The sequence below is a fragment of the Nuphar pumila genome, unplaced genomic scaffold, assembly GCF_984573655.1.
Source record: "Nuphar pumila unplaced genomic scaffold, dmNupPumi1.hap1.1 HAP1_SCAFFOLD_614, whole genome shotgun sequence".
NCBI classification, from domain to species: Eukaryota; Viridiplantae; Streptophyta; class Magnoliopsida; order Nymphaeales; family Nymphaeaceae; genus Nuphar; species Nuphar pumila.
In genome coordinates this window covers 2,779-23,527 of record NW_028323418.1, presented here as the reverse complement: position 1 = coordinate 23,527, position 20,749 = coordinate 2,779, and the positions used below count along the sequence as shown (strand labels likewise).

General features: G+C 36.2%; 1 protein-coding gene across 2 annotated transcripts; it reads right to left on the bottom strand.

Moving 5' to 3' along the window:
- Positions 1 to 1,310: 1,310 nt before the first annotated feature.
- Positions 1,311 to 17,148, bottom strand: LOC149809991 (calcium-transporting ATPase 3, endoplasmic reticulum-type-like). Of its 2 annotated transcripts, XM_089994490.1 has the most exons (5): positions 17,068 to 17,148; positions 15,697 to 15,798; positions 15,003 to 15,056; positions 14,234 to 14,335; positions 1,311 to 1,455 (listed from the first exon to the last, which is right to left on the bottom strand). In XM_089994490.1, exons 1-5 carry the CDS (start codon positions 17,110 to 17,112, stop codon positions 1,441 to 1,443), a joined length of 318 nt encoding a protein of 105 aa, XP_089850616.1. In that variant the 5' UTR covers positions 17,113 to 17,148; the 3' UTR covers positions 1,311 to 1,440. The 2 variants fall into 2 exon arrangements, with proteins under 2 accessions (XP_089850616.1, XP_089850615.1); XM_089994489.1 differs by lacking the exon at positions 1,311 to 1,455 and having other exon boundaries at positions 13,550 to 14,335.
- Between the last annotated feature and the right edge of the window lie 3,601 nt (positions 17,149 to 20,749).

The window sequence follows — 20,749 nt, the reverse complement described above, 5'->3', positions numbered from 1 at the left end:
GCTCTTGTGGCTGCTTTTTAATTTGTTCATCTCCCAAGAGATACCTAAAATGTAATGCTTTGTAGAAACCACTACAATCCATCAAGGCGATGCCCATTCATAATGTGTTCTTTATTGGGCAGCCAATGAATGAGTCTTGTAATTCACCCTCTAGCTCAGTGTTGTTAAGATTGATGCAAATTGGCTAATTTGCATCAGGTTGATGGCAAAACACATTGATTAGGGTATTAAAATGGGGTTTCCCGATAATCAGCCTTCTCCCCTCTCCCCCGTATTAAAATGGGGTTTCCCGATAATCAGCCTTCTCCCCTCTCCCCCGCCCTGAAATGAAGGAATCGACTGACCAAATCAGGCGTTCACAATAATCAGAGCTGAACATGGTCTGCTATAGCTTAAGGGCATGTTTGATGGCTAGTTTGAACAAAATGAACAAAAAGGACAGGACAAAACATTGGTTCTGTTCATTCTGTAACAACTGTTCCAAGTCCAACACTTGTTTGAATCATACTCAGATGTTATGTTCCAAATGTCCGTTGTTTGATGACCTTGTGCGGACAACTTGGACAGTCATGGATAATGGGTCAAATTACTTCGCTTTGGAACATATGACCCAATTCGTTCACCATTTTACATGTTTTAATAAGTTTATTATGGTTTTTTGCCCAAATATGGATCCAATTATGAAATTATATTTAAAATCATGAATTGTTGCCTTGAATATGGATTTGGAATTGGATTTTTACTTCGAATATGGTCCTCAAATGTGATTTTTGCCCCAAATATAGATTTTTGCTCTGAATATGGATCTCAAATTGGATTTTTGCCTCGAATATGGATCTTGAATTGGATTTTTTCCCCGAATATGGATCTCGAATGAGATTTTTGCCTTGAATATAGATTTTTGCTCTGACTATGGATCTCAAATTGGATTTTTGCATCGAATATAGATCTTAAATTGGATTTTTGCCCTGAATATGGATCTCAAATTTGATATTTGCCTCAAATATAGATCTTTAATTGGATTTTGCCCGGAATATGGATTTTTGACCAAAATATAGATATCAAATTGGTTTTTTGCCCCAAATATGGTTTTTTCAAAAACTATTCTACCATATTGTGTGTGTGTGCACATCTGTGTCTGTTTGTGTGTTGTCTTAGAACAAAACACAGGATTATTTATGCATCAAGAAGTGAAATGCTCATCATAACTTTCTTAATCCATTCATAAACTTGGAAATTTTAGAAGAATACCATGTAGCAGTGCTTCCACACATATGTTAAGACATAGAGCACCATAATGTTTAAGCAACTTATTTCTGATTATGAATATAACAAAGGAAACTTCTCTCTCTTATGCAATGATTGCATTGAAAGATATACCATGCTTCCTTGGTCTGCCTCGTCAACTTGTTCATTCAATATAAATAGATTTGAAAGAGTCTAGCTCTTCACCAGCTATCCCAAAGTCGAAAAGGTAAGTACACCAACATAACAGCAAACCATTCCACCAATTGCTTTGTGCTTAGCAAAGTGTAGGTGAAACAATAACAATATAGGCTTTAATTAAGTGGATCATAAATGGCATGTAATCGATAGTTTCAATATATTGTGTGTGTGTGCCTAGTGTTTTTAATAGAACTAGCAAATTATCCCGTCCTCTCCTTTTTAAGAAGCAATGATGCAAATACATATGCAAGACACAAGCTTGAATGAATTACATCACTTATGGCAGTGAACTATTTAATCCTGAGCTTCAAATGCATTCTGAGTGGCATGTGTCTTGACTGTATTTGTGTGCATGACTCCACACATTCTGTTGCTATGCTAAATTAGGAGACATAAATTGCTTAAACACTTCTGGTCATCCTTTCTTCACTCAAAAGTTTATTTTCATGAAAAAAATTAGAAATATTTGAGGTTAAATGCACATGAAAGTAGCATCAATTCTCAATTTTGTCAACCTGTAATCAAATATTGAGTATCAACGAGAAAGAATCATGCATAAATTACATATATATGCACACACACAAACTACATGACTTTAATTATGAATTATGATTTATTGTTGTCAACAAATAAGTTCCTCTACCAATCTCAAACTGCATAGATTTACCTAGATTATGGTTAGACACATGATTTGTTAAGAAATTCATGCTAGATAAATATAAAGTTTTAGTAATACATGAGCATAGCAACATGGAAACCGCTACAACTAAAGCGCTATGTTCTTGTTCGAAAAACAATGTCTATAATCAGTTTAATGTAGGTTAATCTCATATATTTTTCAGTTATTTCAGTTATGTAATAAGTTTCTTAGTATATTTTAATTTTTTTTTGTTAATCTCATATATTTTCCAGTTATATAATCAGTTTTTACTTTTTAGTTACTTTTTAGTTACTTTTATATGTTAATCTCATATTTTTTAGTACTTATTTGAGATTTTCTATTTCTTATTGGTTGTTATTTCATCAATAAAGCATTTCATTATTTATTTGTATTTTTACATATTTTTTTATAATTTTTTTAAAGTTTTCAAAAAAAAAATTGAGGCTTACGCTTTGCGCCTCAAGGCTTACGCCTCGCCTCGGTTTTTGTGTAGTGCCTCACTACGCCTCAACGCTTTTCACAACACTGGTCCATACTATCACATGCAAGGCTTGATCCAAAACAAGAGGGGTCTAATAATACCAGCAGTGCTACCAAACTCGGCAAGCGACGATAGAGGCAGGGAGCCTTACTCCCTGCATGCCCGATGAACAGAGAGGGGTAGGGGGCTCGGTCCCCTGCCAGCCCTGCGGAAGAGTGCAGAGGCAGGGGTTCTGCCACCTGCTTACTGGAAAGGAGCAGAGACGGGGGTCAGGCCCTTGTCTACCCGACAAAAACAGAGAGAGAGGAGAGGGGTACAGGGAGGTCAAAGTCAGCAGGGCTTGACCCCCGCTGGCTCAGCAGAAAGTGCGACAAGGTTGAGCCCCATGATCGAGGAGGTGGCAGGGGCTTAGTCCCCGCCAACCTACCTAGACAAATAGGGAGGTGACGAGGCTCGGCCCGGCCCTGTCGACTCACCCGAAAAGCCCAAGGTGGTGGCAGGGGCTTGGCCCCTAACGACTGACCGGAACGCAAGGAGACGGCAGGGGCTGGCCCCTGCCGACCCATTCGAACACAGGGAGGTGGCAGGGGCTCGACCCATGACAACCTACCGAGAACAAGAAAAGGGGAGGTGGCAGGGGCTCGGCCCCTGCCGACCTGCCTGAACAAGAGGCAGGCAGGGGGGCCTTGCCACCCTATCGACCGAGGCACGAGCGGCCCCTCCCCTGGGAGCCCTCTGCCCGACAGAAGAGGCGACACAGGCGGCAGGGGCTTGGCCCCTGCTGGTCTACTGGAGCTAGCAGGTGGTAGGGCCTCGCCCATGTCGTCCCTCCAAAGAGAAAACACGGGTGGCAGGGGCTAGGCCCCTGCCAACCTGCCGAAAGCAAGCAGACGGCAGGGCTCCGTCCCTGCCGTCAAGTCGAAAGACCCCACAGGTGGCAGGGGTTTGGCCCCTGCCAGCATGCCGACCTGACGCAAGCTGCAACCTTGTCGCCTGTCGCAAAAAGGACGAAGAAGATGAAGACAGACGAAGAGGAAGAAGAAGACAACGAGGAGAGGTGCTCGACACCTCCCTCCTGGTAGACCCAGAGCCACCCACGATGGTGGCTCTGGTCCACCGCCAACAAACGAAAAAAAGAGGGGGTTTACCTGGGAAGACCGCGGCGACGGGGGAGTCCGAGGACGGCGATGTCGATGGCAATGGTGACGGTGTCGGGACCTCCTTCGATGGGCGAAAAGGGACGGAAGGAGAGGAGGTGACCAACGAGGTCGGGAACGGAGGGTGTCGACCGAGAAGGCATCGGTGAAGCCCTCGGAGCGAGGGCGGCAATGGTCAACGACGAGAGGTGAGAAAGAGGGAGATGGTGACGGGGGTTACCAGAGCTCCGACGAGGGATGCTACGGTGAAGGTCGCTGACACGGTCGCCGACGGCTTCGATCGCCGGTTGCCGCAAAGAAAGGGGAGAAGACGGGAGTGTGAGAGGCGAATGGGAGGAGAGAGAGAGAGTGGCGAGCAGTTTTTGCCCCTCGCCTGCCTGAGTCTGCGTCTTTTAAAGATGCAGGCTCTCGAACATTCGAGAGCCCGGGTCCGGGTCAAGCTCGAGTCTGGTTCGGACTCGGATTCCGATCCGACACGGCGGACCAACCTCGACATGTGTCTGACACGTGTCTGCAGGTGTCTGACACATGTCCGACACGATTTTTTTTAACGGGCTTTACACATTTAAATGTTGTGGCCTGTATGTCAAGGAATTTGCCGAATGTCGTAAAATGACAATGTCAGTAATTACTTACTAGTTTGAGAGAAAAAAAAATATATGAGGCAAAAACAGGGTATGTGCAACCTTGGGAGGATGAACATGAGCTCCGTACTTCTAATCCTACAATCCTCGCATAGCATCAAAAGTAGAAAGTTCTATAGCAAAGGAGAAAGGTGTGGTTGGTGCTAGTAGTAGCAATGTCGCGGGTATAAAAAGAAGAGCAGGAGGGAGTTTTTTGAGAAAGTAGAGCTATAGGCTATATTAGAAGCTTTTTCCTTCCTAAGACTGCCCCTGTGGCACAACACGGTATTCGTACTGCTATGACTCTACAACATTTAGTTGAGCAAGTAAATGTCACGAGTGGAAGATGATTTTATGATGCTTGCATTTCTTTCAATGCAGCAAATTCTTTCCATTTTCAGGTCATGGCAAATGTCATAACCAGTATCAGGCGTAGATATAAAAGCACTTCATATCATGCTTTGAGAGAACAAATTTTAGATACTAATGTGAATGAGGTAAAGGCATATTATGATGAGATGAGGCAGTCATGGAGAGAAATTGGGTGTAACATCATGGCAGATGGGTGAACAAACAGAAAGTCAAGGATCTTGATAATTTTCTTGTCTATTGCCCCAAAGGAATTGTGTTTTTGAAGCCAATTGATCTGTCTAATACGCCCAAGAAATCAGATATATTTGATCAAGTTGTGGAAGAGGTTCAACCTCCAAATTTTGTTCAAGTTCATTACTAATAATGCAGCAAATTACAGAGCAGCAGGCAAAGAATTGGCAGAAAATTATGGGTCATTCTTTTGGATGAGATAAAGTAGGCAAAGAATAAAGCATCAAACTCCGTGTGTTGGCCATTGCATAAACCTCATGCTTGAGGACATCGGCAACATAGATGAGATAAAGCATACAATTGAATGTTATCAAGTTACTAAATTTATTTACAATCATGCATGGATTTTGAATTTGATGAGAAAGTACACTAGTGATGTTGAGTTGATTCGTAATGCAATTACTAGATTTACTACGAATTTTTTTACATTGCAAAGTCTAGTAAAAAGTAGAATTGCACTAAAAAAATGTTTTAATCAAATGAGTGGAATGAATATCCCCGTGCACAAAAAAAAGCCAAGAGAAATTATAGATATTGTATTCAAAAGTGAATTCTCGGATTCGTGAGCAAGTTTTTTAGAATAATTATACATTTGGTGAAGGTGCTTCGATTGGTTGACAATGAATACAAACCAGCTATGAGTTATCTTTATGAGGCCATGGATAAGGCAAAAGAGGTTATTAGAGATAATTTGAATGGGAACAAAAAATTTTACATCCCTATATGAAACATAATTGATCATAGGTGGACTGGGCAACTTCATTAACCTCTTCATATTGCAGAATATTATTTAAATTATGTATTTAGATACTCCAATACATTTAAAATGGACAGGGAAGTCAACAAGAGACTCTTGGATTGCATTGAAAAGTTCAACCCCGATTATGGCATTCAAGATCAAATTCATAAGGAAATGGAGATTTATTATATTGCATTGTATAATATGGGGAGACCTGCAGCAGTGCAAAACTGTTCCACAATGCGTCGAGAAAATTTATTTTGTCTATTTCAATTTTAATTTCATATTGTTATTATGATGTTTTGTATGATTGTATATGTTATTGTCCTATTGATTTCGCATTTTCTTATTTTTTTTTCGACATGTGGACCAGGTTTGGAAGTGATGTTCCAAATTTGAGAGCTTTTGTCATTCGCATTTAGTCAAACATGTAATGCAAGTGGATGAGAGAGAAATTGGAGCATTTTTTAGCAAATACATACAAAACGAAGAAATAGATTGAAGCATAAAAGGCTCAATGACCTTGTCTACGTTCGCTACAACTTGCGGTTGAGGCAAAGGTATATAAATTTATCAAGTTTATTTGTCATTTTTATGTGTTTTTTTATATCATACAAAACCCTACTAATTTTTTTTTCATGTCATCTTTTTAGGCAAATAGAAAACTTATCATCAAAGAGGCACAAAAAACAATTTGATCTCATTTGTTTGAAAATTTTTGATATATTGGATGCACAGGTTCAAGAAGCATACATTCTGAATAAAGAAGACATTTAATGAAGAAACGTGAAAGGAGCTCAGGCCATAGATGATGAAGAGCCCATGTACGTTGGAGATGATGTGAATGTCGAAGAAGAAAGAGAAGAAGAAGATAATGATTATGATGATTGATTGCATATTTTTTAAAAATTTGGTTATTGTTTCATGTGTTATTTTTAAAAAACTCAATTATGATGTCTTATGCAGCTCATAGATACATTAATGCTTCATATGTGATTTTATGGTTGTATTTTGTGCAATTCATCATTGTTTCATATGTTATGATTTTTTTTGAATTTTTGCTGATTTTTCATTATTTTTTTGAAATTTTAAACAAATTATTAAAAATTTATGATTTTTTACTATACGATACAGCTTATTTTGGACCCGACCGATATAAGTAACGATATGATACTTACAAGCAGTGTTGTGAAAAGCTTTGAAGCGTAGCGAGGCGCTCCACCAAAAATCGAGGCGAGACGTAAGCCTTGAGGCGTAAAGCGTAAACCTCGAGGTGTAAAGCGTAAGCCTCAAAAAAAATTTAACTTTAAAAAAATCATTAAAAAGTATCTAAAAATACAAATAAATAAAGAAATGCTTTATTGATGAAATAACAATCAATAAGAAATAGAAAATCTCAAATAAGTACTAAAAAATATGAGATTAACATACAAAAGTAACTAAAAACTGATTACATAACTGGAAAATATATGAGATTAACGAAAAAAAGTTAAAATATACTAAGAAACTGATTACATAACTGAAATAACTGGAAAATATATGAGATTAACCTACAAAATTTAAAATATATGAGATTATTCTAAAAAATATGAGATTAACATATAAAAGTAACTAAAAAATGATTACATAACTGGAAAATATATGAGATTAACCAACAAAAGATAAAATATACTAAGAAACCGATTACATAACTGGTTAATATATGAGATTAACCAACAAAAGTTAAAATATATGAGATTATTCTAAAAAATATGAGATTAACATATAAAATTAACTAAAAAAACTGATTACATAACTGGAAAATATATGAGATTAACCAACAAAAGATAAAATATACTAAAAAACTGATTACAAAACTGAAATAACTGGAAAATATATGAGATTAACCTACAAAAGTTAAAATATATGAGATTATTCTAAAAAATATGAGATTAACATATAAAGGTAACTAAAAAACTGATTACATAACTGGAAAATATATGAGATTAACCAACAAAAGTTAAAATATATTAAGAAACTAATTACATAACTGAAATAACTGAAAAATATACGAGATTAACCAACAAAAGTTAAAATATAGTAATATAGTACGAAACTGATTATATAACTGAAATAACTGGAAAATATATGAGATTAACCTACAAAAATCTTGTTGATTATGCCTCAGAAATTTTGTTGTAGAAAAAAAAAATATATATATATATATATATATATATATTTTTTTTTTTTGCGCCTTGAGGCACAGAGGGCCGCGCCTCAAGGCGAGGCACACCTTTTGCGCCTCTAGGCGCGTTTTTGATAACACTGCTTACTAGTTAAACCTTTGTTAAATATGCATCTATTTCATAATTTACATTTTTTCTTGTGAGATATACATGTCATTCATAGCTTATTATCTTGATTATTGGGGGTTTGATGTCTTATGCAACTCATAATATGTGACAGCCGCATAATATGCGACATTATGGTTTTATCCAGTGCAATTCATCATTGTTTCCTATGTGATGAATTTTTTATAATTTTTTTGGTTTTTCTTTTTTTTAATTTTTTATTTTTATCAAAAAATGTGATCTTTTATGATATAATATGATACTATCATATTTTGGGCAAGGCTGATACAGGTTAAGATATGCTTTTAACAACCCTGAAGACAATAATCCAGTTCTCCACCTTGATGTAGTAAATTGCCTCTATATAAATCTCCATTAAACAAGAAGGCAAAATACAATGGCCACATGATGATGTTAAAATATATCTATATATATTGTATTAGTTTGCCCGACAAGGGCATTTTAGTCTTTCACATGTAATTATAGTTGTTTATTAGAAACAACTATATTTTTATTTTCTTTTTATATTTTATTTTCATGTCATTGGAGGCCCCACTCTATAGAGTCGTTGGGGCCCCAACGGTCATAAATATGACTGTTGGGAGTCCAATGGCCTCCCTTTATATAAATAGAAGAGGTGTTCCTCCTGTTTCTCTTAATGCTTTTTAAGCATGTTATTAATAAAATCTTATTTTTTACTTGTTGGTGTTGCCCTTTGTAGGTAGGGGTGGCAATCGGGTCGGGTCGGCGGGTCAGAATACCTCAACACGAACACGACCCTTTTATTAAACGGGTCGGATGTGGCAAACACGAACACGACCCATTTATTAAACGGGTAACCCGACACGACACGGTTAACCCGTTTAATAAACGGGTTGGGTCGACACGACAAGATTACACGACACGGCGACCTGTTTATTAAACGGGTTGACCCGATAACATAGACATGATAACCGACCCGAGTAACCCGAGTAACCCGAATAACCTGTCTAGTTGGAGGATGAGGAGATTGGTGACGGTAAGGATCTTCTAATGAATCAGACAATGGAGGTAGACGTAGGAACTGTTGATCATGTTGATAACTCAACAGGAGTCGAATTCGACAGAAAAATCACTTGATCAGAGGAGGGCGACCATGGATGCTGACGGAATAGAGAAGCATATTGGCAGCAGGGTTACCCGCGTTGTCGGAAGTAAGCCACTGCAGGAGGTGGGAAACCCTCATCGTCTTTGTCATTTCTTTGTCGAGAAGGAGACGTGAGAGGAAACGAATGAGAAGGACATCCTCGCCATCGTCGCTCCTCTGAGCTGGAGAGGGTTCGGTCCATCTCGTTCACCGAAGATCACCCGCAGCTCCGACTGCTCTTCTCCCTCTCTCTGATTTTCTCAGAGAAATAAAAAGGGGAACCCGATTAGGGTTTCCTTTTCATTTTTACTTGTAAGCATTTATTTAAAAGAAATAATTTTAGTTTTGGTGCTGAAATTTTTTGAAAATTCTAGATCAAGTCTCATATATTATTAATAGATTGTCCCGAATAACACAATTAGAAACACAAAAAGGGTTGCGGGTTGATGGGTTCGTGTAAACGGGTTGACCCACCTGCCTAACCCGTTTATTAGACGGGTCAAACGGGTTGGCGGGTTGGCATACCCCTAACACGAACACGACCCGTTTAATAAACGGGTTAGGTGGGTCGACCCGTTTATGACACGAACCCGTTTAAGCCAAACCCTAACCCAGCTAAGAAGCGAGTCGGGGCAGATTTTGCCACCCCTATTTGTAGGCACTTTGTATTGTCCCATAGTGGTCTTTTGCTTATGCACTTTCGTACTTGTATTGTGCCTTTTGTAATTGTCCAATCTTGGACTTGTTTATGCTTTTGCACTTTGTTCTTGTAATTCCGCATACTGCATTATACGGTATCAGAGTCATAGTGCTCTTGGTCTCGTGAAGAGTGACCATCGAATGATCGTGATTCAGAGATCGCGGTGTTTCTGGTAACTCAAGTAGAGGGGTTCTTTTGTATTCTTCCATAATCCCTCTTCTAATAAGCCAAAATGGAGAATGAGCAAAAGATTGATCTCTCTTTCAAGTTGAATGGTACCAATTACATGATGTGGACATCCACCATGAAAAACAACCTCAAAGGCAAGAAGCTTTGGGAATATGTGATGGGCTCTATTCCAGAACCTCAACTCAAACTCACCAAGTTCGAAGGAGGTCAAGAAAAAACTTTAAAAAGAAATGGTCACATAAAAGCCATTAAAGACCATCAATCCAAGATAGAAGATTGGAAAAATAAACATGCAGAAATTCTTGCATAGTTTATGAACAATGTTGAGCTCAAAATATGTGCCAACATCTCTAAGTTCTGCAAGGCAAATAAAGCATGGTTTTTTATGAAACGTATGTATACACAAAAAGATCTTGCAAGGCAATTCTTTCTTCAATAAAAAATGTGTACCATCAAACAAGGGGACATGAGTGTCCGTGATTATTTCAGTACTCTTAGTCCTTTATGGGATAAATTATCTCTTCTTGAACCCGTGGGTCGGTAGTGAAGATGTTGAACTAAGAATAGAGCAAATGGCAAAAGAACACTTTTTTCAATTCTTACATGGGCCTAAATCTTCTCTTATTCATAGATCTAAGCTTCTTCCCTTGGATGACGTTGTTGCCGAAATATGCCAAGAAAATACTCGTCTTGGTATGATAAAAAAAGGAGATGAAGCGTTAGTTGTGTCCAAACCCGGCAATCATGTAAAAACTTACAAGCCTCCACACTTTGGGAGGCAAAATATCTATAATGGTGGGTATAAGAAGGTTATTTGTTATCATTGTCATAAACCGGGTCATATACGGCTCAATTGTGCCAAGTTATATGGCACCCCCAAGAACAAAGTGGTTTCCATTGAAGAAACCACCCTAAGGAAGGAAGAACCAATCACAGGAAAATATTTATTTTCACTTGCTCAATTATCGAAGGCACTTTAAATGTCACTCAAATCTCCATCTACATCAGGTGTCGCGATAGCTTCATCTTCTCCTTCAGGTATATCCTCTTGGATCCTTGATTCAAGAGCCTCCTTTCATATGACACCTCATGAGAATCGCCAATCCGATTTATGCACTAACTCAAAAAAATTCTATGTTTCAACCGTCGATGGAACATCTTGGCAAATTAAAAGTATTAGAACCTTAAATTTCTCTCAATGTTTTTTTGTGCCAAAAGTTAAGGTTGCTCAACTAAATTTAACCCTTCTTTTTGTTTCACAAATTTTTCACAAATTTTCGATCATGGATGTGAAATATCCTTCTCATCTAAGGGTTGCTCCATGCATGATCTCCAGTCCGGGAAGCAAATTGAGCAAGGCTATAGGAGGGGAGATTTCTACTTCATGAATTATCTAAATCTTCCTTGAAATTCTTTTTGTAATTATGTCCAAGATAAAGATATTGAAACTTGGCATAAAAGATTTGGACACCCTAGCTACTCAAAATGTATCTTCTTTCTTTTGGGAAAACATTTTGTAATGAAAAAAACTTTAGTTTGCAAAGATTGTATCTTTGGAAAGATGAAATCCATTATTTTTCTTAATAAAACTTTTGTCTCTAAGAGACGTTTTGAATTAGTGTATTCGAATGTTTGGGTACCTTCTCCTGTCATATTAAAAGGAGGATATTTATATTATGTTACCTTTATCTAAGATTTCACTAGATATGTATGAATCTACTTCCTTAATTTAAAATCCGATATGTTCTCTTTCTTTAAGAAATTTCATATAATTATCAAAAATCAATTTCAAAGCAACATTTATATTCATAGATCTGATTCAGGTGGTGAATACTTATCCAATGAGTTTCAAAATTATCTAGAACAAAACAAAATTTGTCATCAAAAGTCATGTTCTAGAACTCCGCAACAAAATAGATTAGCCGAAAGAAAACAGACAAATTATAAAACCCACTAAGACACTACATATTTCTAAAGATATTCCAAAAAGTTTTTGGGTCAATGCTGCTCTAACATCAATATATTTGATAAATAGAATGGCTCCATCATCCTTACAAAATGCATCTCCTTATAACAAATTATTTGAAAGAACACCCGATTTCCAATGGTTGTAATTTTTTTTAAAGTGTTTCGTACTCTTACATAAAAGAGATAAATTGTCTCCAAAAGCCATTGAATGTGTATTCATGGGCTATGGAGAAAACAAAAAAGGATATAGATGTTTTGACTCTAAGAGTAACAAATTATATGTTTCTAAAGATGTAACATTTTTGGAAAATGAAATGCATTCAATTGATGAGAACGTGGAATCATTTATAAGAAATAATCATACTGTTGATAAATCCATACAAATATATACCCGGCGTGAGCAAAGGTGTCCAACAGAGGATTAGTGATATTAGAAATATTTTATAAGAAACTTTTGATATGTCTGATTTAGGTTTTTTAAGATATTTCTTAGGTATTGAAGTTGCATACTCTCCCAGAGGGTACATTCTCTCTCAAATGAAGCTTGTTATTTATATTTGTACCGAGTCTGGCATTACAGATGATAAGAAGATAGAAACCCTAAAAGTGATTAATGTTAAATTGAAACTGGAAGATGTGACTCTGGTTGAAGATCCTACACCTTACCGCCAACTAGTTGGGTCACTCACTTACTTATCCATCACTCGGTCAGACATAGCTCATGCAATTCACTCTGTCAGCCAGTTTCAGCATGCTCCCACCATTGTGCACGAGTGTTGTCTTGAGAATTGTTAGATACATCAAGACAAATATAACAAAAGGAGTTTTTCTATCATCATCTTTTTCATTAGATTTACATGCTTATACTGATGATGATTGGGGTGAAAATCCTAATGATAGAGTCTTAAATACCGGTTTTTGTGTATTTTCAGGTGACTTTATGATTTCATGGAGATGCAAGAAGCAACAAAAAGTATAATTATCCTCAACTAAAGCTGAATATTGGGAAATGGCTACAACAACAATGAAGCTTGTGTGGCTTAAAAGTCTTTTCTACGAGAATAATCATCTCAACCATTTTAAAGATGTGTTGCGACAATACGAATGCAATCTACATTGCGAGCAAACACACCTTCCATGAGTGAACCAAACATATTGAAATGGATTGTCACTATGTACATGATGAATATCTAAAAAGAACTATTATGTTGTCATATGTCACATTAGAGTACTAGTTGGTGGATTTCTTCACCAAAGCTCTTCTTACTCCTCAATTTATTTTTCTCCTTAGCAAACTTTTGGTCATTTCCCCATAAGTTTGAGGGGGGATGTTTATGTATATATATATAGTATTAGTTTGCCCACCATGGACATTTTAGTCTTTTCACATGTAATTATAGTTGTTTATTAGAAACAATTATTTTTTTATTTTTTTATTTTCCTTTTTTTCCTGTTCTTTTTTTATTTTATTTCCATGCCATTGGGGGGGGCACTCAATAGAGTCGTTGGGAGCTCCCCAACGTCTCTATGAAGGGAGCTCCCAATGGACTCCCTTTTACTTGTCGTATATAAACAGGGGAGGTGTTCCCCCTATTTCTATTAATGTTTTTTAAGCATGTTATTAATAAAATCCTATTCTTTTACTTGTTGGTGTTTCCCTTTGTAGGCACTTTGTATTGTCCCACAGTGGACTTTTGTTTTTGCACTTTTGTGCTTATATTGTGCCTTTTGTAATTGTCCACTCTTGGACTTGTTTGTGCTTTTGCGCTTTGTTCTTGTAATTCCGCATACTTCATGACAGATGATCAATGAATCAAAAAGGTTATGCTTGAATCTACTGTCAGACTGTCTTTTCCATATGCTACATCGGAACTTCTAAGAACTGGGTAATCTTCCATCCAGAACTTTTCTCCTCTAAGCAGCTTGAAGACAATTTAGACAGATTTCTACAAATAGATTGTTATTCCTTTCAGTGCCATGGAATGTTGCCAAAACAATTGACTCTTGTCAGACCATGTCACTAAGCCAAAAGGTGAATAGCGAAGGAAATGTATCAAATTAACAATATTTGAGATCAGTAAAAATTTTATAAGAAAATAGAATGGACAAAATCATGTTAAACAAAGAAATGCAACTAATACTACTATTTTAATTCAAGAATTGAAATGGCTGAGCATCTTCACTAATATGCCAGTTTGAGAGAAATGAACCTTGAAATAATGAATTGCACCACGTAGGACGCCACCATGAGCAGGATCATGAAAGTGTCCAATGTTTACAAGCCATACAAGCACGCAGATTCCTGCAATTATCTAAGAGTTGAAAGAAACTATCAAATGAGCATTCATGAGTGTATCAGACAATAAATCTTATACTACCAATATAAGATCAAGGTTAAAGTTTGGCATCCAATACAATTATGTAACTTTAACATATATATACATACATATTTGTGCATGCATGTATGCAGAGTATATACTTTTAAAAGTTTTTCTCCTAGAAACATACATATGCATGTGTGTAAATACACACATATGTGTGTATGTGTGAAAGTATTTATGTATGTGTACTATATACATATACACACACAAACACACACACATATATATATAGTAATTTATTTATTTATATTTATGTCGATATTTGTGTTTATATACGCAAGGATTATCATGCACCAAGATGAAAGACACATATCCCATTTAACTTGTAATCCAAAATAATGCTAACTAAAAGTTAATAGCTCAGCTTTTCTAGGCATCCAAAAGACTCCTTAACTTGCATTTTGATATAGAAAATAACAGTAAGAGATAAAGAAAGCTCACATCACAGTAAGAGCTTCCTACAATAAAAAACTCATTTAATTGTAACAGTTTTTCATGTTTGAAATATTTATAATTACTATAACAACAACAGCAGCAGCAATAACAACAATAATAATGAGCTGCTTTCTGAAGACTCCAATGCATAACAGATGATTACCTTTGCTAAAAAAGTCCCAAATTCATCAAGCTTTTTCTTCAAAGGGGTCATCTCCTACAAATTCAAGACCAAACAAGCATACCACATTAAATTAATGAAATAAAATATTTCACAAAGACTACCAATTGAATGTAGTATCAATTGACTATCATGTCTACACTATCCACAATTGAGTAAAACGTCCCTAAATTGCAAGCTTCTCGAACTTTATCTACCAGTTGAATGTCTGCACTTGCTAAGGTCAAAGGAAAAAACAAGTATAATTTTGCATCCTCTCCTGTAAGGAAGGATGATATGCAAATATGCATGCTCACCAGTGCATCAGAGCTAATAAAAAACATGATGTGCAAAAGGAGATACAGTCAAACTATCTTAATTATTTGTTGAAGAATGTCAACACAACAAAGAGATACAAAGGGTGAATAACCCAATGTTGCAATATCGGTTTCCGACCTGATCGATTCAGAGAATCGGCTGATTTAGTCTCAAACCGAATCAAGCTGAATTGGTCGTTTTTACTTTTTTAATATAAAAACATTAAAATATAAAACAATATTAAATTATTAAATTATTTTAAAATAATATTCAAATATTTTTAAAATTTTAAAAAAATACAAATTAGCTGAGGGCTGATCGACCTTTCTTGAATCGATTTTGGGTCAATTCGCATCAACACTGACAACCCTGGTCTTACCTCTTCAGATCTTAGCATTGCATCACGAATACTTCCCATTGCAGTGTTGGATCCAACTCCAACAACTATGGCTCTTGCTCTGCCTGCAACCACCACCGTTCCCTGACGTAATCAATTAGCAAAGGAAATTATTATTATCATTGTTACTATTGTTACCACTATTATCAAATAAGGTTGGTGTTATTGTTCTTAACGCTCAGCAACCACATGAAAGAATTTAAAAGAATTTTAACAACTAAAAATTACATTGGATTTACAGATAAACAGCTGAAGAACAATTGCAAGGATCAGCATCCATAATAATAGAACAGAATTTGCCAGAAGTTTGACAGACACAACACGGAATCAAGAATATGGCAATTCATCAGTTTAACATAGCACACAAAACAAACTGTGCACCAATACCAGCAGCTTACAAATGAAAGGAAAATAACGTATTAAAGAAGATTTAAAATGCTTCCGTGGATGTATAAAACTTTGCAGCAAAAACCAGATTTCTATGGTCACGTAGTTGAAGTTATAGTCTTTTGACTCTTTTCAGACCAAAACTTCTTAGGTGTCATATCCAAATGCAGCCAAGCAGCTAGAGAATGCAGCTGTCTGTGGGCTAGGAAGATAAGACAAAAAATGAGATACTGAGACCTTTTAAGACATTTTCGTCTGATATTGACAATGCCATGAGACACACAAACCTCAAAAGCAATACTAGAGAGCAAGTGACAATGACAAAGGTAATCATGAATTTCAACCAAGCTATCTTAGTGTTCTTTCAAGGCAGACTGATGATATCAAATGCTCAACTCCAGCATGGAAAAGAAACATGGATGCAGTAGATATGCACTTGGCTGGCATGCATACATGTTAATTGGCCATCAATGAGAAATGTCCACGTCCAGCACTCTCCAACACCATCAATGAGTCCCTTGGAGACCTCTAGAGACTCTTAGTGCTGCATTCAGAGTATCTAACGAGAAAGGCCAGAATCTACTTAAATGTGGTAGCATTACTGAATTATAATTTACAAAAGCTAATATCAGGCTTGACATAAAAAATTAATTAAAGTTAGTACATATTCAATGAACCAAAGATTGTGCGATGGTTATGAATATGAAGCAAGGTATACAATATACTTGTACCATATGCTCTTTTTACTCAAATACATTGATGCATTTACTGTCATCCAAAGACCATAAAACACAGATTATTGAAATAAGATTTTTCAAGGTTGTTCCTATCTAGATCAAATAAAGGTTGCATCATTGCTTCCCAGTCATTAAAATATAGGGGCTTAAGCAATCGATTTATAATCCAACCAAATGATTAAAATGAAGAATATCTCCCAGCCAACCAACTCAAATAGTAATGTATTACCGAGAAGAGAATATTTGTCTTGTCCTGATAAACAGCATTCGTCATTATAGCGCAATCTAGCTCTTTCACAACAGAGCAACTTTCCCCTACAATTGAGCAATAGTCCCCAATAAGAAAACAATTTGCATGTTTTAACATTTCAATCTGAAGTTTAAGAGAAAATAAAACCAACTGTTGCAAAAAAAACGACTTAAAAAAAACTTCACATGAAGTGTAACATAACATGAGAGAGAGAGAGAGAAGAAACTTACCATGACATCGGACCATAGTACAACCCTCAATACCTGTAGGTCCCATTACCAAGAGCTAAATTTAAACCCTGAAAACTGATTTGCATGGTCTATCCTTATATTTTTTTAAGATTAATGAGATCAAATCAAATAATACTTTTTAAAGGTTAATGAGATCAAATGAAATACATGACCACGTGCTAGTTCTTATTTGTAGTTGTTTCAATGCTATTTGTACTCCTAGCTTTCTCACTCTTTCATGACTGGCTAATTTCTCTAGATTATTCATAATGAAATTATTAGATCAAACTTTCTATGGTTGGATCAATCCACTGTTAAACTATGTATATATAAATAAATATATATATACATATTTCTTTTTTTTATCCCAAAAACCCGATAGGGGTATTTTGGTAAATCCCCATGTAATCTTTTTCTTTTTGGATTTTTCCTTTTGTCTCTTTTTTTACCTTTTCTTTTTCTTTTTTTCTTTTTTTTTTGTTTTACATATTGTAAGACTACAAGGGGCCCCACTCATCTAGTCGTTGGGGCTCCCAACGACTAGATGGGAGCCCCCTTGTGGTCCCTCCTCTTTAGTTTCCTCCTCTATAAATAGAGGAGTCTTTCTCTTGTATTAGCAGGGGGTTTTCACCCTCTTCTTTCTTTCTTTCTTCAATAATATTCAACTTATGACTTTTAGTCATTTTTCCCTTTAGTGGGTTTTGTATATACTTTTAGTGTTTGTGTTCTTGGCTCTTGGCATCACTCTTCAAGAGTGGTTTGCTTTATTGGTCCTTCTGCCCTTTTTCATTACATGGTATCAGAGTCAGGTTGAAGATCGGGCTTCTCTTCTTTTTTGGTGTCTTGGGACGTGTACCTCTCAAGCTTTTGAAGAAAGAAAGACTATTTGGTACCTATGGAGCACGAATCTAAAGTAGAGCTCTCTTTTAAGCCCAATGGATCCAATTACCTTATGTGGGCCTCCGCTATGGAATCTAAAGTAGAGCTCTCTTTTAAGCTCAATGGATCCAATTACCTTATGTGGGCCTCCGCTATGGAAAATCATCTAAGAGGTAAGAAACCTTGGGGTTTTGTTATGGGAACTACTCCCGAACCCTCTCTTGTTCTCACTAAAATTGAAAGTAGGATTGAAAAAGCTTTAGATGGCGATGAGCGCATCAAAGCTATCAATGACCATCAATCCAAAGTTGAGGATTCGGAAAGTAATCTTGCCAAAATCTTGGCATAGTTTATGAACTATGTTGACCTCAAAAATTGTGCCCAACATCGCTAAGTTTAGAAGAGCCAATGAGGCATGGTTTTTTCTTAAGGGTATGTATACCCAAAAGAATCTAGCTAGACAATTTTTTTGTCAAGAAAAAAAATCGTTCTACTAGACAAGCGGATATGAGTGTCCGTGATTACTTTAGTTCTTTAACCCCTCTTTGGGATGAGCTTGTTTTTCTTGATCCTAAATGGGTGGCTCTGGAAGATATTGAATTAAGAAGAGAACAAATTGAAAATGAGCATTTTTTCCAATTTCTCCATGGTCTTCGGCCGAAATTTGAACAAGTTAGGGCATCCCTTCTCCATAGAAGTAAAGCCTTACCCATTGAAGAGGCTCTTGCCAAAGTATGCCAAGAAGAAACTCGTCTTGGCATAAGTATTAAGAGTGATGAAATTTTGGCCGTTACTAAGCCCGGATCAAATGTAAAAGCATATAGACCTCTCCACTTTAACAAAAATAATGGATATAAAAAGATAGTGATTTGTCACTATTGTAATGAACCGGGACATATCGAGCCTGTTTGCCCAAAGCTTAAAAGAAAAGTGTCCGCGGTTGAAGAAAATTCTCCAAGGAAGAAGAAAGTGTCAAAGAAGGAGATATCAAAGAAACTCTTAACCATATCTCCGAAGTTCTCCAACATCTCCTCAAGACTTCTTCATCTTCAACATCAGGAGCCGCCATCGTCTATTCTTCACCACCTCCAGGTATGTGGATACTAGACTCTGGTGCTTCTTTTCATATGACATCTCATAAAAACTCTCTTTCTAAAGTTTTTTCCGAACCCATATCTTCTTATGTTTCAACGGCCGATGAGACATCTTTAAAAATTAAAAGTATTGGAACATTTGATTTTAAAACTTCTCAAAAAAAATTTGTTCCTAAAGTAAGAGTCGTTCCAAAAATTAATCTAAATCTTTTTTTCCGTTTCCCAAATCACCAATCATGGATGCCAAGTATCTTTCTCACCTAAAGATTGCACCGTGCAGGATCTTCAGTCAGGGAAGCTGATTGGGCAAGGCCATAGAAGAGGTGATCTTTATTTTATGGACTTTTTGACTCTTTCATCGAAGTCATTTTGTAATCTTATAAAGGACAAGAGTATTGGAATTTGGCATTAGAGACTTGGTCATCCAAATTTTGTATAGATGTCTCTTTTTTCGTTTTTGAACAATACTTGTAAAGATAAACACAGGACTTGTAAAGATTGCATTTTTGGGAAATCTAAAGTTATTCCATTTCCTCAAAGAAATTATGTCACCACTCGGCCTTTTGAACTTGTTCATTCCGATGTATGGGGACCTTCTCCTATTTTATCCAAAGGAGATTTTTCGTACTATATGGTCTTTATTGATGATTTCACTCGATTTACATGGATTTACTTCTTAAGTCGCAAATCCGAAGTTTTCTCCTTCTTTAAAGAAATTCATGCAATGGTTAAAAATCAATTTTTAGGAAACATATCCATTCTTAGATCTGATTCGGGAGGCGAATATATGTCCAATGAATTTCAAATATATTTGAAAGAAAATGGTATTTGTCATCAACGTTCTTGACCAAACACTACGCAACAAAATGGTCTTGCGAAAAGAAAGCATAGACACATAATAGAAACCACAAGAACTTTATTAATTTCAAAAAACATTCCAAAATCCTTTTGGGCCGAAGCGGTTCTAACCTCAACATATCTTATCAATAGAACCCCTTCATCTTCTTTGAAAAATCTTTCTCCATTTGAAAAACTTTACAATATGTCTCCCGATTATAAAAGACTAAGAATTTTCGGATGTAAATGTTTTGTTCTAACTCACAAAAATGATAAACTTTCTTCAAGGGCAATTGAATGTATTTTCTTAGGATATGGCGAAAAACAAAAAGGCTATCGATGTTTTGACATATTCAAAAACAAACTTTATATCTCAAAAGATGTCACATTCTTAGAAGAAGAAAATGGTTTTTCGCATAAACTAAATGAAAATATTGATTACTCCTTTTTATTTGACTTGTTACATCAAGAAAAGGTTATAGATGATCATGTTGAATCTAGGGAAACTCTCGTAGAGGATCATTTTGAACCTCCAAATGATGGGCAACATGACCAACATGAAAATTTAGAAGAAAATATACCAAGTCAAACACAAATTTACTCTAGAAGGAATGAAAGTAA